At 52.7% G+C, this 23,380-nt stretch overlaps 1 protein-coding gene across 2 annotated transcripts in view; it reads right to left on the bottom strand.

Moving 5' to 3' along the window:
• Positions 1-23,380, bottom strand: part of LOC132394520 (uncharacterized) — a 153,480-nt gene that overhangs the window by 8,628 nt on the left and 121,472 nt on the right. For both annotated transcript variants that reach the window (XM_059970788.1, XM_059970789.1), the window contains exon 16: positions 9,205-9,300. In XM_059970788.1, coding sequence (XP_059826771.1) covers positions 9,205-9,300 — 96 coding nt within the window. The remainder of the gene's footprint in view (positions 1-9,204; positions 9,301-23,380) is intronic.

Raw genomic sequence — 23,380 nt, 5'->3', positions numbered from 1 at the left:
ATTACCCATTGCCCATTCTGTCTAAGTCCTTCTGCATTCTACCTATTTCCTCAAAACTACTTGCCTCTCCACCAATCTTCGTATCATCTGCAAACCTGGCAACCCAGCTATCTACTCCATCATCTAAATAACTTATATACAGCATAAAAAGAAGTGGTCCCAACACCGACACCTGCGGAACACCACTAGTCACTGGCAGCCAACCAGAAAAGGACCTTTTTATTCCCACTCACTGCTTCCTACCAATCAGTCAACGCTCTAACCATGTTAATATTTTTCCCGTAATACCACGGGCTCTTAACTTGGTGAGCAGCCTCATGTGTGGCACCTTGTCGAAGGCCTTCTGAAAGTCCAAATGTACAACTTCCACAGCATTCACTTTATCAATCCTACTTGTGAGCTCCTCAAAGAATTCCAATAATTTTTCAGGCAGGATTTTCCCTGAAGGAAACCATGCTGACTTTGTACTATCTTGTCCTGTGTCACCAAGTACTCCATCACCTCATCCTTAACTTCTAACTTCTCACTCTAACTTCTTCCCAACCACTGAGGTCAGGCTAACTGGTCTATAATTTCCTTTCTGCTGCCTTCCTCCATTCTTAAAGAGTGGAGTGACATTTGCAATTTTCCAGTCCTGTGGTACCAAGCTAGAGTCCAATGATTTTTTGAAAGATCATTTCTAATGCCACCACAATCTGTAATGCTACTTCTTTCAGAACCCTAGGGTGCAGTTCATCTGGTCTGGGTGACTTATGTACCTTTAGTTCTCTCAGCTTTTTGAGCACCTTCGGTCGCTGGTGATTTTAACCACGCAAACCTTAAGTCAGTGCTCCCCAAATTCCATCAGTATATGGACTTTGCAACGAGGGGAGAGAATGCGTTGGACCTGGTTTACACAAACATTCCTGAAGCGTACAGGGCAGAGCCCCGTCCCCACCTCAGTTACTCAGACCACATCTCTGTTATGCTAATCCCAGCATACAGGCCGCTCGTCAGGCACTCCAGACACGTTCAGAAGCAGGTGAAAACCTGGCCAGCAGGAGCCATCTCTGCTCTTCAAGACTGCTTTGAGCACACTGACTGGCACATGTTCAGGGAGGCTGCAACCGATGGTGACTCTACCAACTTAGAGGAGTACACAGCATCAGTGACCAGCTACATCAGCAAGTGCATTGATGATGTTACTCTGTCCAAACCATCACTATACGTGCCAACCAGAAGTCATGGATGACCGCAGAGGTGCGTGCGCTGCTGAGGTCCCGCGACTCCGCCGTCAGAGCAGGCGAGAAGGCAGCTGTAACAACAGCAAGGGCCAAACTGTCCCAGGCCATCAGAGGGGCAAAGCGTGCACACACCCAGTGAACCCACAGCCACTTCCAGGACAGCGGCGACACGCGGCGCATGTGGAAGGACATCCAGGACATCACCAATTACAGGACAACATCACCTGACTGTGCAGGTGATGCCTCCCTCCCAGATGCATTGAATAACTTCTACTCACGGTTTGAGGCGGAAAATGACATGGCGGCGAGGAAATCCACTCCTCCTACAAATGACCAGGTGCTGTGTCTCACCGTGGTTGATGTGAGAAGAACCCTGTGCAGGGTCAACCCACGGAAGGCTGCTGGACCAGACAACACCCCTGGTAGAGTGCTCAGAGGATGTGCAGACCAGCTCGCAGATGTTCTCACTGACATCTTCAACATCTCCCTGAGCAGCGCCACCGTTCCAACGTGCTTCAAGGCCGCCACCATCATCCCCGTGCCGAAGAAGTCCACAGTGTCCTGTCTCAATGACTACTGTCCCGTTGCACTCACATCCATCATCATGAAGTGTTTCGAGAGGCTCGTCATGAAGCATATCAAGACCCTGCTGCCCCCCTCACTGGACCCCCTGCAGTTCGTGTACCATCCCAACCACTCAAGAGATGTCGCCATTGCCATCCCCCTCCACCTGGCCCTGACCCACCTGGACAAAAAGACACATACGTTCGAATGCTGTTCATAGACTTCAGTTCAGCATTCCACACAATCATCCCTCAGAAACTGATTGGAAAGCTGAGCCTACTGGGCCTGAACACCTCCCTCTGCAACTGAATCCTAGACTTCCTGACTGGGAAACTTCAGTCAGTCCGGATCGGGAGCAGCATCTCCAACACCATCACACTGAGCACGGGGGCTCCCCAGGTCTGTGTGCTCAGTCCACTGCTGTTCACTCTGCTGACCCACGACTGTACTGCAACACACAGCTCAAACCACATCATCAAGTTTGCCGATGACACGACCGTGGTGGGTCTCATCAGCAACAACGACGAGTCAGCTTACAGAGAGGAGGTGCAGCGACTAACAGACTGGTGCAGAGCCAACAACCCGTCTCTGAATGCGAACAAAAGAGAAGGTTGTTGACTTAGGAGGGCACAGAGCAACCACTCCCCACTGAGCATCAACAGCTCCTCATTAGAGATTGTTAAGAGCACCAAATTTCTTGGTGTTCACCTGACGGAGAATCTCACCTGGTCCCTCAACACCAGCTTCATAGCAAAGAAAGCCCAGCAGTGTCTCTACTTTCTGAGAAGGCTGAGGAAAGTCCATCTCCCATCCTCATCACATTCTACAGGGGTTCAACACTGCCAGAGAGTAGTGGTGGATAACTGTTTGTCAGGTTGGAGGCCGGTGACTAGTGGTGTGCCTCAGGGATCTGTATTGGGTCCAATGTTGTTTGTCATATAGATTAACGATCTGGATGATGGGGTGGTGAATTGGTTTAGTAAGTATGCAGATGTTACTAAATTAGGTGGCATTATGGAAAATGAAGTAGGTTTTCAAAGCTTGCAGAGAAATTTAGGCCAGTTAGAAGAGTGGGCTGAAAGATGGCAGATAGAGTCTGAGGTGCTACATTTTGGTAGGACTAATCCAAATAGGACGTACATGGTAAATGGTAGGGCATTGACGAATGCAGTAGAACAGAGTGATCTAGGAATAATGGTGCATAGTTCCCTGAAGGTGGAATCTCATGTGGATAGGATTGTGAAGAAAGCTTTTGGTATGCTGGCCTTTATAAATCAGAACATTGAGTATAGGAGTTGGGATGTAATGTTAAAATTGTTCAAGGCATTGGTGAGGCCAAATTTGGAATATTGTGTACAGTTCTGGTCACTGAATTATAGGAAAGATGTCAACAAAATAGAAAGAGTACAGAGGACATTTACTAGAATGTTACCTGGGTTTCAGCACCTTAGTTACAGGGAAAGGTTGAACAAGTTAGGTCTTTGTTCTTTGGAGTGTAGAAGGTTGAGGGGGGACTTGATAGAGGTATTTAAAATTATGAATGGGATAGATAGAGTTGACATGGATAGTCTTTTTCCATTGAGAGTAGGGGAGATTCACACAAGAGGACATGAGAGTTAGGGGGCAATAGTTTAGGGGTAACACAAGGGGGATCTTCTTTACTCAGAGAGTGGTAGCTGTGTGGAACAAGCTTTCAGTAGGAGTGGTAGAGGCAGGTTCAAAATTGTCATTTAAAAAAAAATTGGACGGGTGTATGGACAGGAAAGGAATGGAGGGTTATGGGCTGAGATGGCCTGTTTCCATGCTGTAATTGTTATATGGTTATATGGGTTGTATTGAGAGCATCCTCAGCAGCTGCATCACTGCCTGGTTTGGAAATTGCACCATCTGAGATGACAAGACCCTGCAGTGGATAGTGAGGTCAGCTGAGAAGACCAACAGGGTCTCTCTTCCCACCATTACGGACATTTACACCACACGCTGCATCCACAAAGGAAACAGCATTTTGAAGGACCCCACGCACCCCTCATGCAAACTCTTCTCCCTCCTGCCGTCTGGGAAAAGGCACCTAAGCATTCGGGCTCTCATGACCAGACTATGTAACGGTTTTCTCCCCCAGGCTATCAGACTCCTCAATACCCAGAGCCCGGACTGACACCTTACTGCCCCATTGTCCTGTTTATTATTTATTGTAATGCCTGCACTGTTTTGCACACTTTATGCAGTCCTGGGTATGTCCATCGTCTAATGTAGTTTTTTTTTCGGTGTTGTTTTTACGTAGTTCAGTCTAGTTTTTGTACTGTGTCATGTAACACCATGGTCCTGAAAAACGTTATCTCATTTTTACTATGTACTGTATCGGCAGTTATGGTTGAAATGACAATAAAAAGTGACTTGACTTGACTTCTCTCTTGTAGTCGTAACTGCACCCACCTCCCTTCCTTCACACACTACAACATCAGGCACACGGCTTCTGTCTTCCACAGTGAAGATTGATACAAAGTACCCATTTAGTTCATCAGCCATCTCCTTGTCCCGTTATTATTTCTCCTTCCTCATCTTCTAGTGATGCTATATCCAATCTCATCTCTCTTTTATTTTTAACATAGTTGAAAAAACTTTTACTATCCACTTTGATACTATTTGCTAACTTGCATTCATATTTCATCTTTTCCCTTCTAATAATTGTTTTAGTTGCTCTCTCTAGGTTTTTAAAAGCTTCCCAATCCTCTATCTACTGTCATGGCTGTAGCATCTGTATTCTGGAGCATTGAGCCGCCAATCCTGCCCTTCTCTCAGCCATGTTTCTGTTATGGCTGTAACATCCCAGTCCACAGAGCCGATCCACATTCTGAGTTCACTCACGTTACCTCTTCATCCTCACGCTGGGAGTTAAATGCAGTTTGACTGAGTATTCTTTTCCTTCCCTTTATCCTGATTTTGAAGATCAGCATGCCATGTATGTTCTTCTCCACACTATCAACCAATCTTCCTTCTGAGAGATCTGTGAACTTGGGGCTATGGTCCAACTTCCACCCTGCCCTTAAATTCACTTGGTCCATTTCTGACACATATCACTTTCTCCTTTCTTGATCTCGCTGTCTCCATGTCTGGGAATAAGCTGTCTATTGATATCTTTTGTAAACCTACCGAATCCCACAGTACCTCCTTGACTGTACCTTCTCCCAACGTCTCCTGTAAAAATGCCATTCCCTTCTATCAGTTCCTTTGTGTCCGTGTGGAGAGGCTTTCTCTTCTGGGATATCAGAGATGTCCTACTTCTTCAAGGAACAGTGTTTCCCTTCCTCCACAATTGATGCTTCCCTCACTTGCATCTCCTCCATTTTGCAGGCATCTGCCCTTGACCCATCATCCCGGTGCCATAACACTGAGTTCCTCTTCTCTTCACCTCCCACCCACGGGACTCTGTATCCTTAACACTGACTGAGTTCCTCTTCTCTTCACCTCCCACCCACGGGACTCTATATCCTTAACACTGACCGAGTTCCTCTTGTCTTCACCTCCCACCCACGGGACTCTGTATCCTTAACACTGACCGAGTTCCTCTTGTCTTACCTCCCACCCACGGACTCTGTATCCTTAACACTGTCCGAGTTCCTCTTGTCCTCACCTACCACCTACGGGACTCTGTATCCTTAACACTGACCGAGTTCCTCTTCTCTTCATCTCCCACCCACGGGACTCTGTATCCTTAACAAAAACCGAGTTCCTCTTGTCTTCACCTCCCACCCATAAGACTCTGTATCCTTAACACTGACCGAGTTCCCCTTGTCTTCACCTACCACCCATGGGACTCTGTATCCTTAACACTGTCCGAGTTCCTCTTGTCCTCACCTACCACCCACGGGACTCTGTATCCTTAACACTGACCGAGTTCCTCTTCTCTTCACCTCCCACCCATGAGACTCTGTATCCTTAACACTGACCGAGTTCCCCTTGTCTTCACCTACCACCCACGGGACTCTGTATCCTTAACACTGACCGAGTTCCTCTTGTCTTCATCTCCCACCCACGGGACTCTGTATCCTTAACACTGACCGAGTTCCTCTTGTCTTTGTCTCCCACCCACGGGACTCTGTATCCTTAACACTGACCGAGTTCCTCGTCTTCACCTCCCACCCACGGGACTCTGTATCCTTAACACTGACCGAGTTCCTCGTCTTCACCTCCCACCCACGGGACTCTGTATCCTTAACACTGACCGAGTTCCTCTTGTCTTCACCTCTTACCCACGGGACTCTGTATCCTTAACACTGACCGAGTTCCTCTTGTCTTCAGCTACCACCCACGGGACTCTGCATCCTTAACACTGACCGAGTTCCTCTTGTCATCACCTCCCACCCACGGGACTCTGTATCCTTAACACTGACCGAGTTCCTCTTGTCTTCACCTCTTACCCACGGGACTCTGTATCCTTAACACTGACCGAGTTCCTCTCGTCTTCACCTCCCACCCACGGGACTCTGTATCCTTAACACTGACCGAGTTCCTCTTGTCTTCACCTCCCACCCACGGGACTCTGTATCCTTAACACTGACCGAGTTCCTCTTGTCTTCACCTCCCACCCACGGGACTCTGTATCCTTAACACTGACCGAGTTCCTCTTGTCTTCACCTCTTACCCACTGGCCTCTGTATCCTTAACACTGACCGAGTTCCTCTCGTCTTCACCTCCCACCCACGGGACTCTGTATCCTTAACACTGACCGAGTTCCTCTTGTCTTCACCTCCCACCCACGGGACTCTGTATCCTTAACACTGACCGAGTTCCTCTTGTCTTCACCTCTTACCCACTGGCCTCTGTATCCTTAACACTGACCGAGTTCCTCTCGTCTTCACCTCCTACCCACGGGACTCTGTATCCTTAACACTGACCGAGTTCCTCTTGTCTTCACCTCCCACCCATGGGACTCAGTATCCTTAACACTGACCGAGTTCCTCTTGTCTTCAGCTCCCACCCACGGGACTCTGTATCCTTAACACCGACCGAGTTCCTCTTGTCTTCAGCTACCACCCACGGGACTCTGCATCCTTAACACTGACCGAGTTCCTCTTGTCTTCACCTACCACCCATGGGACTCTGCACCCAGCACATCATTCTCTATACCATCCACCATCCCGGTGATCAACCATTTCAATTCCAGTCTCCCTTCTGACTTGTCATTCCATGGTCTCCTCTGCTGCCGTGATGAGGCAACTCTCAAGTTGGAGGAGCAACACCTCATATTCCATCTGGTAGCCTCCAACTTGATGACATGACTATTGATTTCTCTAACCCAGTAATTTTCCTCCCACCTCTTCCTTCTTCTTCTATTTGCCACTGTGTCCCCATCTCCTCACCTGCCCAATACCCCTCTTCTTTCCCTTTCTGGAGATGTTCAACCCAGTTAAGTGTGAGGTGGTTCATTTTGGTAGGTCAAACATGATGGCAGAATACAGCATTAATGGCAATACTCTTGGCAGTGTGGAGGATCAGAGGGATCTTGGGGTCCGAGTCCATAAGACACTCAAAGCTGCAACGCAAATTGACTCTGTGGTTAAGTATGCATATGGTGTATTGGTCTTCATCAATCATGGGATTGAGTTTAAGAGCCGAGAGGTAATGTTGTAGCTATATAGGACCCTGGTCAGACCCCACTTGGAGTACTGTGCTCAGTTCTGGTCGCCTCACTACAGGAAGGATGTGGAAACCATAGAAAGGGTGCAGAGGAAATTTACAAGGATGTTGCCTGGATTGGGGAACATGCCTTATGAGAATAGGTAGAGTGAACTCGGCCTTTTCTCCTTGGAGCGACAGAGGATGAGAGGTGACCTGATAGAAATGTACAAGATGATGAGAGGCATTGATAGTGTGGCTAATCAGAGGCTTTTTCCCAGGGTTGAAATGTCTAGCACAAGAGGGCACAGTTTTAAGGTTCTTGGAAGTAGGTACAGAGGAGATGTCAGAGGTAAGTTTTTTACGTAGAGAACGGTGAGTTCGTGGAATGGGCTGCTGGCAATGGTGGTGGAGGTGGAAATAATAGGGTCTTTTAAGAGATTTGGTTGGATAAAAGCTTAGAAAAATAGAGGGCTATGGGTAACCCTATGTAGTTAAGGGCATATTCAGCACAGCTTTGTGGGCCAAAGGGCCTGTATTGTGCTGTAGGTTTTCTATGTTTCTATATTTCTTCCACATTCCACTCTCTTCTCCTATCATATTACTTCTCCAGCCCTTTGCCTTTGCTATCTAGCACCTCCCAGCATTTTCCTCCATCCCCCTCCTGCACCCACCTGGCTTCACCTACCACCTTCGAGCTTGTTCTCCTTCCCCTTCCCCTCTTCCTTTTCCTGGCTTCTTCCCCCTTCCTTCCAGTCCTGATTAAAGGTCTCAGCCCGAGACATCGACTGTTTATTAATTTTCATAGTTGCTGCCTGACCTGCAGATTTCCTCCAGCATTTTGTGTGTCTTGCTGTGAACTTGGGATCCTCAGTCTCTCTGATGAAATTTCTACCATGTACTGCAGATATCCAAGTCCGATTTCAACTCTGCAAAATGGATGACCTTGTACTTGTCAGAATTAACTTCCATTTGCTAATACACTACACAACTTTCCATCTGATCCATACCCTATTGCAGGCTTGGATAACTTTCCTCACCATCCACACCACCACCAATTCTCATTCATTCTCATTGATACCTCTTACACTCACAACTAAGTCATTAATATATATCACAAAGTGCAGTAGTCCTGGAACCATTCACTACTGTACACAAGTGGGTGCAGACTTCAAATCAGAAAAAAACATTCTTCCAACACGACCTCTGCCTTCTGTCACCAAGCTGATTTTGGATCCCTTTAGCTGGATCATCTTGGATCCCAGGTGTGTTAGGCTTCTGGATCAGCCTCTCATGTGGGACCATGTCAAATGACTTACTAAAGTCCACATGGAGATCACAATGCCTCCAGCAATCTTCTTTGCCATCTCCTCAGATTAGAGAGATACGGTTTTCCTGACTCTGGGCCTTACTGACAATCCCTAATCAGATTCTGATCTCTCCAATTATACACAACTCCCATGATTTGAATTCTCTCCAATAATTTCCATGCAGGCACAGATGGTGATCACTCCAACTCAGATCGAAAGTTCTGGACTTCCACAGTCCAGCAGGAGTCCCAAACCCCAGCAGCTCACCTACGCAGAGATCCCAGCACCTCTGTGCAGAACCTCCAACAGAATCCAGCAAAATCTGAGCCAGAACTGTTCCCGACTGACAGCAGCCAGCTAGGACAGATTTGATAATGTGCTGGAGAATTCCCCTCAACTGCTCCCTTTAGAAGCTTAAGTGATGGTGAGACCAGGGGAAAGTTTTCACAGTGATTGAGTTCTTTAGACAAAGCTTTGATTTTGATACTTACTGCAAACTGGAAAGGATCTCGACAATGTTATAATAACTGTGACCCCAAATAGAGTCAATATGATCCAGAGTGAAATGTTGGTCGTGCAGCTTTGATCTGAAATGTACAGAAGTGAAGCCACTGAGTAAATTCACACTGATTCTCCAACCCACTCCCAATTTAAATGTACATTTAACACAGTCATACGTCCAATGGCATTTATGAGACAAAGCAACCAGTTAATCATATGACTTAACATTCACTTTCTTGCAGGAAGTCACAGCAGAATAGAGGAATACAGCAGGGACAATGAATAACTAGACACACAGACAGACAAACAATCAAATCAAAAAGACTGCTGAAGGGTGTCAGCCAGAAACGTCGACTGTACTCTTTTCCATAGATGCTGCCTGGCCTGCTGAGTTCCTCCAGCATTTTGTGTGTGTTGCTTAGATTCCCAGCATCTGCAGATTTTCTCTTGTTCATTTAAATGTATTTAATTTATTAAATGCAAACACAAAATGAATTCCCAGAACGAGGTAAACGTGAAACCTGTAAAATTCCCCACACACCAAGATCCAAGGTTATGTCGTCCATAACAGCTACACATTCAGCACTAATTACACTGCAAAAAGTAAATGCCAACATTACCTTCTCTCTCCTTCACTAACTCACCTTCGCTCTCCTCCTCCAACCCTGATAGTCCTTCCCTCTCTCCTCATTCTCCATCAGTCAGATAGTATTTTCCATTCTCTACCCTCTCCATCTGTCCATCACACAGACACCACCCCGACTGGTTCCCCTCTCCCACTCCTCCATCTGTCCATCACACACACACACACACACACCCCGACTGGTTCCCCTCTCCCACTCCTCCATCTGTCCATCACACACACACACACACACACCCCGACTGGTTCCCCTCTCCCACTCCTCCAACTGTCCATCACACACACACACACACACACACACACACAACCACCCCGACTGGTTCCACTCTCCCACTCCTCCATCTGTCATCACACACACACACACACACCACCCCGACTGGTTCCCCTCTCCCACTCCTCCATCTGTCCATCACACACACACACACACACACACCCCGACTGGTTCCCCTCTCCCACTCCTCCAACTGTCCATCACACACACACACACACCACCCCGAATGGTTCCCCTCTCCCATTCCTCCATCACACACACACACACACACACCACCCTGACTGGTTCCCCTCTCCCACTCCTCCATCTGTCCATCACACACACACACACACACACACACACACACACACACACCACCCCGACTGGATCCCCTCTCCCACTCCTCCATCTGTCATCACACACACACACACACACACAAAACCCCGACTGGTTCCCCTCTCCCACTCCTCCATCTGTCATTCACACACACACACACACCACCCCGACTGGTTCCCCTCTCCCACTCCTCCATCTGTCCATCACACACACACACCACCCCGACTGGTTCCGCTCTCCCACTCCTCCATCTGTCCATCACACACACACACACACACAAAACCCCGACTGGTTCCCCTCTCCCACTCCTCCATCTGTCATTCACACACACACACACACCACCCCGACTGGTTCCCCTCTCCCACTCCTCCATCTGTCCATCACACACACACACACACACACACACACACACAAAACCCCGACTGGTTCCCCTCTCCCACTCCTGCATCTGTCCATCACACACACACACACACCGACTGGTTCCCCTCTCCCACTCCTCCATCTGTCCATCACACACACACACACACCCCGACTGGTTCCCCTCTCCCACTCCTCCAACTGTCCATCACACACACACACACACACACACACCACCCCGACTGGTTCCCCTCTCCCACTCCTCCAACTGTCCATCACACACACACACACACACACACACCCCGACTGGTTCCCCTCTCCCACTCCTCCAACTGTCCATCACACACACACACACCACCCCGACTGGTTCCCCTCTCCCACTCCTCCAACTGTCCATCACACACATACACACACACACACACACACACACACACACACACACACACACACACACACACACACACACACCACCCCGACTGGTTCCCCTCTCCCACTCCTCCATCTGTCATCACACACACACACACACACACACAAAACCCCGACTGGTTCCCCTCTCCCATTCCTCCATCACACACACACACACACACACACACACACCACCCTGACTGGTTCCCCTCTCCCACTCCTCCATCTGTCCATCACACACATACACACACACACACACACACACACACACACACACACACACACACACACACACACACACACACACACACACACACACACACCACCACGACTGGTTCCCCTCTCCCACTCCTCCATCTGTCATCACACACACACACACACACACCACCCCGACTGGTTCCCCTCTCCCACTCCTCCATCTGTCATCACACACACACACACCACCCTGACTGGTTCCCCTCTCCCATTCCTCCATCACACACACACACACACACACAAAACCCCGACTGGTTCCCCTCTCCCACTCCTCCATCTGTCCATCACACACACACACCACCCCGACTGGTTCCCCTCTCCCACTAATCCATCTGCCCATCACACACACACACACACCACCCCGACTGGTTCCCCTCTCCCACTCCTGCATCTGTCCATCACACACACACACACACACCACCCCGAATGGTTCCACTCTCCCACTCCTCCATCTGTCCATCACACACACACACAAAACACCGACTGGTTCCCCTCTCCCACTCCTCCATCTGTCCATCACACACACACCACCCCGACTGGTTCCCCTCTCCCACTCCTCCATCTGTCCATCACACACACACACACCACCCCGACTGGTTCCCCTTTCTCACTTCTCCATCTGTCCATCACACACACACACACACACCACCCCGACTGGTTCCCCTTTCTCACTTCTCCATCTGACAATCACACACACACACACACACCACCCCGACTGGTTCCCCTTTCTCACTTCTCCATCTGTCCATCACACACACACACCACCCCGACTGGTTCCCCTCTCCCACTCCTCCATCTGTCCATCACACACACACACCACCCCGACTGGTTCCCCTCTCTCACTTCTCCATCTGTCCATCACACACACACACACACACACACCACCCCGACTGGTTCCCCTCTCCCACTCCTCCATCTGTCCATCACACACACACCACCCCGACTGGTTCCCCTCTCCCACTCCTCCATCTGTCCATCACACACTCACGCACACACACCACCCCGACTGGTTCCCCTTTCTCACTTCTCCATCTGTCCATCACACACACACACACACACACACACACACACACACACACACACCACCCCGACTGGTTCCCCTCTCCCACTCCTCCATCTGTCCAACACACACACACACACACACCCCGACTGGTTCCCCTCTCCCACTCCTCCAACTGTCCATCACACACACACACACACACACACACACACCACCCCGACTGGTTCCCCTCTCCCACTCCTCCATCTGTCCATCACACACACACACACACACACACCCCGACTGGTTCCCCTCTCCCACTCCTCCATCTGTCATCACACACACACACACACACACACACACACACACACACACACACACACACACACACACCACCCCGACTGGTACCCCTCTCCCACTCCTCCATCTGTCATCACACACACACACACACACACACACACCACCCTGACTGGTTCCCCTCTCCCATTCCTCCATCACACACACACACACACACACACACACACACACACCACCCTGACTGGTTCCCCTCTCCCACTCCTGCATCTGTCCATCACTCACACACACACCACCCCGACTGGTTCCCCTCTCCCACTCCTGCATCTGTCCATCACACACACACACACCACCCCGACTGGTTCCCCTCTCCCACTCCTGCATCTGTCCATCACTCACACACACACCACCCCGACTGGTTCCCCTCTCCCACTCCTCCATCTGTCCATCACACACACACACCACCCCGACTGGTTCCCCTCTCCCACTCCTGCATCTGTCCATCACACACACACACACACACACCACCCCGACTGGTTCCCCTCTCCCACTCCTCCATCTGTCAATCACACACACACACACACACCCACACCACCCCGACTGGTTCCCCTCTCCCACTCCTCCATCTGTCCATCACACACACACACACCACCCCGACTGATTCCCCTCTCCCACTCCTCCATCTGTCCATCACACACACACACACACACACACACACACACACACACACACACACAAAACCCCGACTGGTTCCCCTCTCCCACTCCTCCATCTGTCCATCACACACACACACACACACACACACACACACCACCCCGACTGGTTCCCCTCTCCCACTCCTCCATCTGTCCATCACACACACACACCACCCCAACTGGTTCCCCTCTCCCACTCCTCCATCTGTCATTCACACACACACACCACCCCGACTGGTTCCCCTCTCCCACTCCTCCATCTGTCCATCACACACACACACACACACACACACACACACACACCACCCCGACTGGTTCCCCTCTCCCACTCCTCCATCTGTCCATCACACACACACACCACCCCGACTGGTTCCCCTCTCCCACTCCTCCATCTGTCATTCACACACACACACCACCCCGACTGGTTCCCCTCTCCCACTCCTCCCTCTGTCCATCACACACACACACACCACCCCGACTGGTTCCCCTCTCCCACTCCTCCATCTGTCCATCACACACACACACACACGCACACCACCCCAACTGGTTCCCCTCTCCCACTCCTCCATCTGTCATCACACACACACACACCACCCCGACTGGTTCCCCTCTCCCACTCCTCCATCTGTCCATCACACACACACACACACACACACACACAGCACCCCGACTGGTTCCCCTCTCCCACTCCTCCATCTGTACATCACACACACACACACACACACCACCCTGACTGGTTCCCCTCTCCCACTCCTCCATCTGTCCATCGCACACACACACACACACACACACATACACACACACACACACACACACCACCCCGACTGGTTCCCCTCTCCCACTCCTCCATCTGTCCATCACTCACACACACACCACCCCGACTGGTTCCCCTCTCCCACTCCTCCCTCTGTCCATCACACACACACACACCACCCCGACTGGTTCCCCTCTCCCACTCCTCCAACTGTCCATCACACACACACACACACACACACACACACACACACACACACACACACACACACACACACACACACACACACACACACACAACCACCCCGACTGGTTCCCCTCTCCCACTCCTCCATCTGTCATCACACACACACACACACACCACCCCGACTGGTTCCCCTCTCCCACTCCTCCATCTGTCCATCACACACACACACACACCACCCCGAATGGTTCCCCTCTCCCACTCCTCCAACTGTCCATCACACACACACACACACCACCCCGAATGGTTCCCCTCTCCCATTCCTCCATCACACACACACACACACACACACACACACACACACCACCCTGACTGGTTCCCCTCTCCCACTCGTCCATCTGTCCATCACACACATACACACACACACACACACACACACACACACACACACACACACACACACACACACACACCACCCCGACTGGATCCCCTCTCCCACTCCTCCATCTGTCATCACACACACACACACACACACAAAACCCCGACTGGTTCCCCTCTCCCACTCCTCCATCTGACATTCACACACACACACACACCACCCCGACTGGTTCCCCTCTCCCACTCCTCCATCTGTCCATCACACACACACACCACCCCGACTGGTTCCGCTCTCCCACTCCTCCATCTGTCCATCACACACACACACACACACACAAAACCCCGACTGGTTCCCCTCTCCCACTCCTCCATCTGTCATCAGACACACACACACCACCCCGACTGGTTCCCCTCTCCCACTCCTCCATCTGTCCATCACACACACACACACACAAAACCCCGACTGGTTCCCCTCTCCCACTCCTGCATCTGTCCATCACACACACACCACCCCGACTGGTTCCCCTCTCCCACTCCTCCATCTGTCCATCACACACACACCACCCCGACTGGTTCCCCTCTCCCACTCCTCCATCTGTCCATCACACACACACACACCACCCCGACTGGTTCCCCTTTCTCACTTCTCCATCTGTCCATCACACACACACACACACACCACCCCGACTGGTTCCCCTTTCTCACTTCTCCATCTGACAATCACACACACACACACACACCACCCCGACTGGTTCCCCTTTCTCACTTCTCCATCTGTCCATCACACACACACACCACCCCGACTGGTTCCCCTCTCCCACTCCTCCATCTGTCCATCACACACACACACCACCCCGACTGGTTCCCCTCTCCCACTCCTCCATCTGTCCATCACACACACACCACCCCGACTGGTTCCCCTCTCCCACTCCTCCATCTGTCCATCACACACTCACGCACACACACCACCCCGACTGGTTCCCCTTTCTCACTTCTCCATCTGTCCATCATACACACACACACACACACACACACACACACACACACACACCACCCCGACTGGTTCCCCTCTCCCACTCCTCCATCTGTCCAACACACACACACACACACACCCCGACTGGTTCCCCTCTCCCACTCCTCCAACTGTCCATCACACACACACACACACACACACACACACCACCCCGACTGGTTCCCCTCTCCCACTCCTCCATCTGTCCATCACACACACACACACACACACACCCCGACTGGTTCCCCTCTCCCACTCCTCCATCTGTCATCACACACACACACACACACACACACACACACACACACACACACACACCACCCCGACTGGTACCCCTCTCCCACTCCTCCATCTGTCATCACACACACACACACACACACACACACACCACCCTGACTGGTTCCCCTCTCCCATTCCTCCATCACACACACACACACACACACACACACACACCACCCTGACTGGTTCCCCTCTCCCACTCCTGCATCTGTCCATCACTCACACACACACCACCCCGACTGGTTCCCCTCTCCCACTCCTGCATCTGTCCATCACACACACACACACCACCCCGACTGGTTCCCCTCTCCCACTCCTGCATCTGTCCATCACTCACACACACACCACCCCGACTGGTTCCCCTCTCCCACTCCTCCATCTGTCCATCACACACACACACCACCCCCGACTGGTTCCCCTCTCCCACTCCTGCATCTGTCCATCACACACACACACACACACACCACCCCGACTGGTTCCCCTCTCCCACTCCTCCATCTGTCAATCACACACACACACACACACCCACACCACCCCGACTGGTTCCCCTCTCCCACTCCTCCATCTGTCCATCACACACACACACACCACCCCGACTGATTCCCCTCTCCCACTCCTCCATCTGTCCATCACACACACACACACACACACACACACACACACACACAAACACAAAACCCCGACTGGTTCCCCTCTCCCACTCCTCCATCTGTCCATCACACACACACACACACACACACACACACACCACCCCGACTGGTTCCCCTCTCCCACTCCTCCATCTGTCCATCACACACACACACCACCCCAACTGGTTCCCCTCTCCCACTCTTCCATCTGTCATTCACACACACACACCACCCCGACTGGTTCCCCTCTCCCACTCCTCCATCTGTCCATCACACACACACACACACACACACACACACACACACCACCCCGACTGGTTCACCTCTCCCACTCCTCCATCTGTCCATCACACACACACACCACCCCGACTGGTTCCCCTCTCCCACTCCTCCATCTGTCATTCACACACACACACCACCCCGACTGGTTCCCCTCTCCCACTCCTCCCTCTGTCCATCACACACACACACACCACCCCGACTGGTTCCCCTCTCCCACTCCTCCATCTGTCCATCACACACACACACACACGCACACCACCCCAACTGGTTCCCCTCTCCCACTCCTCCATCTGTCATCACACACACACACACCACCCCGACTGGTTCCCCTCTCCCACTCCTCCATCTGTCCATCACACACACACACACACACACACACACACAGCACCCCGACTGGTTCCCCTCTCCCACTCCTCCATCTGTACATCACACACACACACACACACACCACCCTGACTGGTTCCCCTCTCCCACTCCTCCATCTGTCCATCGCACACACACACACACACACACACATACACACACACACACACACACACCACCCCGACTGGTTCCCCTCTCCCACTCCTCCATCTGTCCATCACTCACACACACACCACCCCGACTGGTTCCCCTCTCCCACTCCTCCCTCTGTCCATCACACACACACACACCACCCCGACTGGTTCCCCTCTCCCACTCCTCCAACTGTCCATCACACACACACACACACACACACACACACACACACACACACACACACACACACAACCACCCCGACTGGTTCCCCTCTCCCACTCCTCCATCTGTCATCACACACACACACACACACCACCCCGACTGGTTCCCCTCTCCCACTCCTCCATCTGTCCATCACACACACACACACACCACCCCGAATGGTTCCCCTCTCCCACTCCTCCAACTGTCCATCACACACACACACACACCACCCCGAATGGTTCCCCTCTCCCATTCCTCCATCACACACACACACACACACACACACACACACCACCCTGACTGGTTCCCCTCTCCCACTCGTCCATCTGTCCATCACACACACACACACACACACACAAAACCCCGACTGGTTCCCCTCTCCCACTCCTCCATCTGACATTCACACACACACACACACCACCCCGACTGGTTCCCCTCTCCCACTCCTCCATCTGTCCATCACACACACACACCACCCCGACTGGTTCCGCTCTCCCACTCCTCCATCTGTCCATCACACACACACACACACACACAAAACCCCGACTGGTTCCCCTCTCCCACTCCTCCATCTGTCATCAGACACACACACACCACCCCGACTGGTTCCCCTCTCCCACTCCTCCATCTGTCCATCACACACACACACACACAAAACCCCGACTGGTTCCCCTCTCCCACTCCTGCATCTGTCCATCACACACACACACACACACACACACCCCGACTGGTTCCCCTCTCCCACTCCTCCATCTGTCCATCACACACACACACACACACACACCCCGACTGGTTCCCCTCTCCCACTCCTCCAACTGTCCATCACACACACACACACACACACACACACACACACACACACACACACCACCCCGACTGGTTCCCCTCTCCCACTCCTCCATCTGTCCATCACACACACACACACACACACACACCCCGACTGGTTCCCCTCTCCCACTCCTCCAACTGTCCATCACACACACACACACACACACACACCACCCCGACTGGTTCCCCTCTCCCACTCCTCCATCTGTCCATCACACACACACACACACACACACACACCACCCCGACTGGTTCCCCTCTCCCACTCCTCCATCTGTCCATCTGACACACACACACACCACGACTGGTTCCCCTCTCCCACTCCTCCATCTGTCCATCACACACACACACCACCCCGACTGGTTCCCCTCTCCCACTCCTGCATCTGTCCATCACACACACACACACACACCACCCCGACTGGTTCCCCTCTCCCACTCCTCCATCTGTCAATCACACACACACACACACACACACAGCACCCCGACTGGTTCCCCTCTCCCACTCCTCCAACTGTCCATCACACACACACGCACACACATACACACACACACACACACACACACACCACCCCGACTGGTTCCCCTCTCCCACTCCTCCATCTGTCCATCACACACACACACACCCCGACTGGTTCCCCTCTCCCACTCCTCCAACTGTCCATCACACACACACACACACCACCCCGAATGGTTCCCCTCTCCCATTCCTCCATCACACACACACACACACACACACACACACACACACACCACCCTGACTGGTTCCCCTCTCCCACTCCTCCATCTGTCATCACACACACACACACACACACAAAACCCCGACTGGTTCCCCTCTCCCACTCCTCCATCTGTCATTCACACACACACACACACCACCCCGACTGGTTCCGCTCTCCCACTCCTCCATCTGTCCATCACACACACACACACACACACACAAAACCCCGACTGGTTCCCCTCTCCCACTCCTCCATCTGTCATTCACACACACACACACCACCCCGACTGGTTCCCCTCTCCCACTCCTCCATCTGTCCATTACACACACACACACACAAAACCCGACTGGTTCCCCTCTCCCACTCCTGCATCTGTCCATCACACACACACACACACACACACCCCGACTGGTTCCCCTCTCCCACTCCTCCATCTGTCCATCACACACACACACACACACACCCCGACTGGTTCCCCTCTCCCACTCCTCCATCTGTCCATCACACACACACACACACACACACACCCCGACTGGTTCCCCTCTCCCACTCCTCCATCTGTCCATCACACACACACACACACACACCCCGACTGGTTCCCCTCTCCCACTCCTCCAACTGTCCATCACACACACACACACACACACACACACACACTCCACCCCGACTGGTTCCCCTCTCCCACTCCTCCATCTGTCCATCACACACACACACACACACACACCCCGACTGGTTCCCCTCTCCCACTCCTCCAACTGTCCATCACACACATACACACACACACACACACACACACACACACACACACACACACACACACACACCACCCCGACTGGTTCCCCTTTCTCACTTCTCCATCTGACAATCACACACACACACACACACCACCCCGACTGGTTCCCCTTTCTCACTTCTCCATCTGTCCATCACACACACACACACCATCCCGACTGGTTCCCCTCTCTCACTTCTCCATCTGTCCATCACACACACACACACACACACACCACCCCGACTGGTTCCCCTCTCCCACTCCTCCATCTGTCCATCACACACACACCACCCCGACTGGTTCCCCTCTCCCACTCCTCCATCTGTCCATCACACACTCACGCACACACACCACCCCGACTGGTTCCCCTTTCTCACTTCTCCATCTGTCCATCACACACACACACACACACACCACCCCGACTGGTTCCCCTCTCCCACTCCTCCATCTGTCCATCACACTCACACACACACACACACACACACCCCGACTGGTTCCCCTCTCCCACTCCTCCAACTGTCCATCACACACACACACACACACACACACACCACCCCGACTGGTTCCCCTCTCCCACTCCTCCATCTGTCCATCACACACACACACACACACCCCGACTGGTTCCCCTCTCCCACTCCTCCATCTGTCATCACACACACACACACACACACACACCCCGACTGGTTCCCCTCTCCCACTCCTCCATCTGTCCATCACACACACACACACCACCCTGACTGGTTCCCCTCTCCCACTCCTCCATCTGTCATCACACACACACACACACACACACACACACACACACACACAGACCACCCCGACTGGTTCCCCTCTCCCACTCCTCCATCTGTCATCACACACACACACACACACACAAAACCCCGACTGGTTCCCCTCTCCCACTCCTCCATCTGTCATCACACACACACACACACACACACACACCACCCTGACTGGTTCCCCTCTCCCATTCCTCCATCACACACACACACACACACACACACACACCACCCTGACTGGTTCCCCTCTCCCACTCCTGCATCTGTCCATCACTCACACACACACCACCCCGACTGGTTCCCCTCTCCCACTCCTGCATCTGTCCATCACTCACACACACACCACCCCGACTGGTTCCCCTCTCCCACTCCTCCATCTGTCCATCACACACACACACACACACACACACACCACCCCGACTGGTTCCCCTCTCCCGCTCCTCCATCTGTCCATCTGACACACACACACACCACGACTGGTTCCCCTCTCCCACTCCTCCAACTGTCCATCACACACACACACACACATACACACACACACACACACACACACACACACACACCACCCTGACTGGTTCCCCTCTCCCACTCCTGCATCTGTCCATCACACACACACACACCACCCCGACTGGTTCCCCTCTCCCACTCCTGCATCTGTCCATCACTCACACACACACCACCCCGACTGGTTCCCCTCTCCCACTCCTCCATCTGTCCATCACACACACACACACACACACACACACCACCCCGACTGGTTCCCCTCTCCCGCTCCTCCATCTGTCCATCTGACACACACACACACCACGACTGGTTCCCCTCTCCCACTCCTCCAACTGTCCATCACACACACACACACACATACACACACACACACACACACACACACACACCACCCCGACTGGTTCCCCTCTCCCACTCCTCCATCTGTCCATCACACACACACACACCACCCCGACTGGTTCCCCTCTCCCACTCCTCCATCTGTCCATCACACACACACACACCCCGACTGGTTCCCCTCTCCCACTCCTCCAACTGTCCATCACACACACACACACACCACCCCGAATGGTTCCCCTCTCCCATTCCTCCATCACACACACACACACACACACACACACACACACACACACACACCACCCTGACTGGTTCCCCTCTCCCACTCCTCCATCTGTCATCACACACACACACACACACACAAAACCCCGACTGGTTCCCCTCTCCCACTCCTCCATCTGTCATTCACACACACACACACACCACCCCGACTGGTTCCGCTCTCCCACTCCTCCATCTGTCCATCACACACACACACACACACACAAAACCCCGACTGGTTCCCCTCTCCCACTCCTCCATTTGTCATTCACACACACACACACCACCCCGACTGGTTCCCCTCTCCCACTCCTCCATCTGTCCATCACACACACACACACACAAAACCCGACTGGTTCCCCTCTCCCACTCCTGCATCTGTCCATCACACACACACACACACACACACCCCGACTGGTTCCCCTCTCCCACTCCTCCATCTGTCCATCACACACACACACACACACACCCCGACTGGTTCCCCTCTCCCACTCCTCCATCTGTCCATCACACACACACACACACACACACACCCCGACTGGTTCCCCTCTCCCACTCCTCCATCTGTCCATCACACACACACACACACACACCCCGACTGGTTCCCCTCTCCCACTCCTCCAACTGTCCATCACACACACACACACACACACACACACACACTCCACCCCGACTGGTTCCCCTCTCCCACTCCTCCATCTGTCCATCACACACACACACACACACACACCCCGACTGGTTCCCCTCTCCCACTCCTCCAACTGTCCATCACACACATACACACACACACACACACACACACACACACACACACACACACACACATACACACCACCCCGACTGGTTCCCCTCTCCCACTCCTCCATCTGTCATCACACACACACACACACACACAAAACCCCGACTGGTTCCCCTCTCCCATTCCTCCATCACACACACACACACACACACACACACACACCACCCTGACTGGTTCCCCTCTCACACTCCTCCATCTGTCCATCACACACATACACACACACACACACACACACACACACACACACACCACCCCGACTGGTTCCCCTCTCCCACTCCTCCATCTGTCATCACACACACACACACACACACAAAACCCCGACTGGTTCCCCTCTCCCACTCCTCCATCTGTCATCACACACACACACACACCACCCTGACTGGTTCCCCTCTCCCATTCCTCCATCACACACACACACACACACACACACACACACAAAACCCCGACTGGTTCCCCTCTCCCACTCCTCCATCTGTCCATCACACACACACACCACCGCGACTGGTTCCCCTCTCCCACTCCTCCATCTGTCCATCACACACACACACACACACACACAAAACCCCGACTGGTTCCCCTCTCCCACTCCTCCATCTGTCATTCACACACACACACACCACCCCGACTGGTTCCCCTCTCCCACTCCTCCATCTGTCCATCACACACACACACACACACACACCACCCCGACTGGTTCCCCTCTCCCACTCCTGCATCTGTCCATCACACACACACA

Source organism: Hypanus sabinus, chromosome 5, assembly GCF_030144855.1.
Source record: "Hypanus sabinus isolate sHypSab1 chromosome 5, sHypSab1.hap1, whole genome shotgun sequence".
NCBI classification, from domain to species: Eukaryota; Metazoa; Chordata; class Chondrichthyes; order Myliobatiformes; family Dasyatidae; genus Hypanus; species Hypanus sabinus.
Note: the sequence above shows the minus strand (reverse complement) of the source record. Positions and strands in the feature narration are given on the sequence as shown.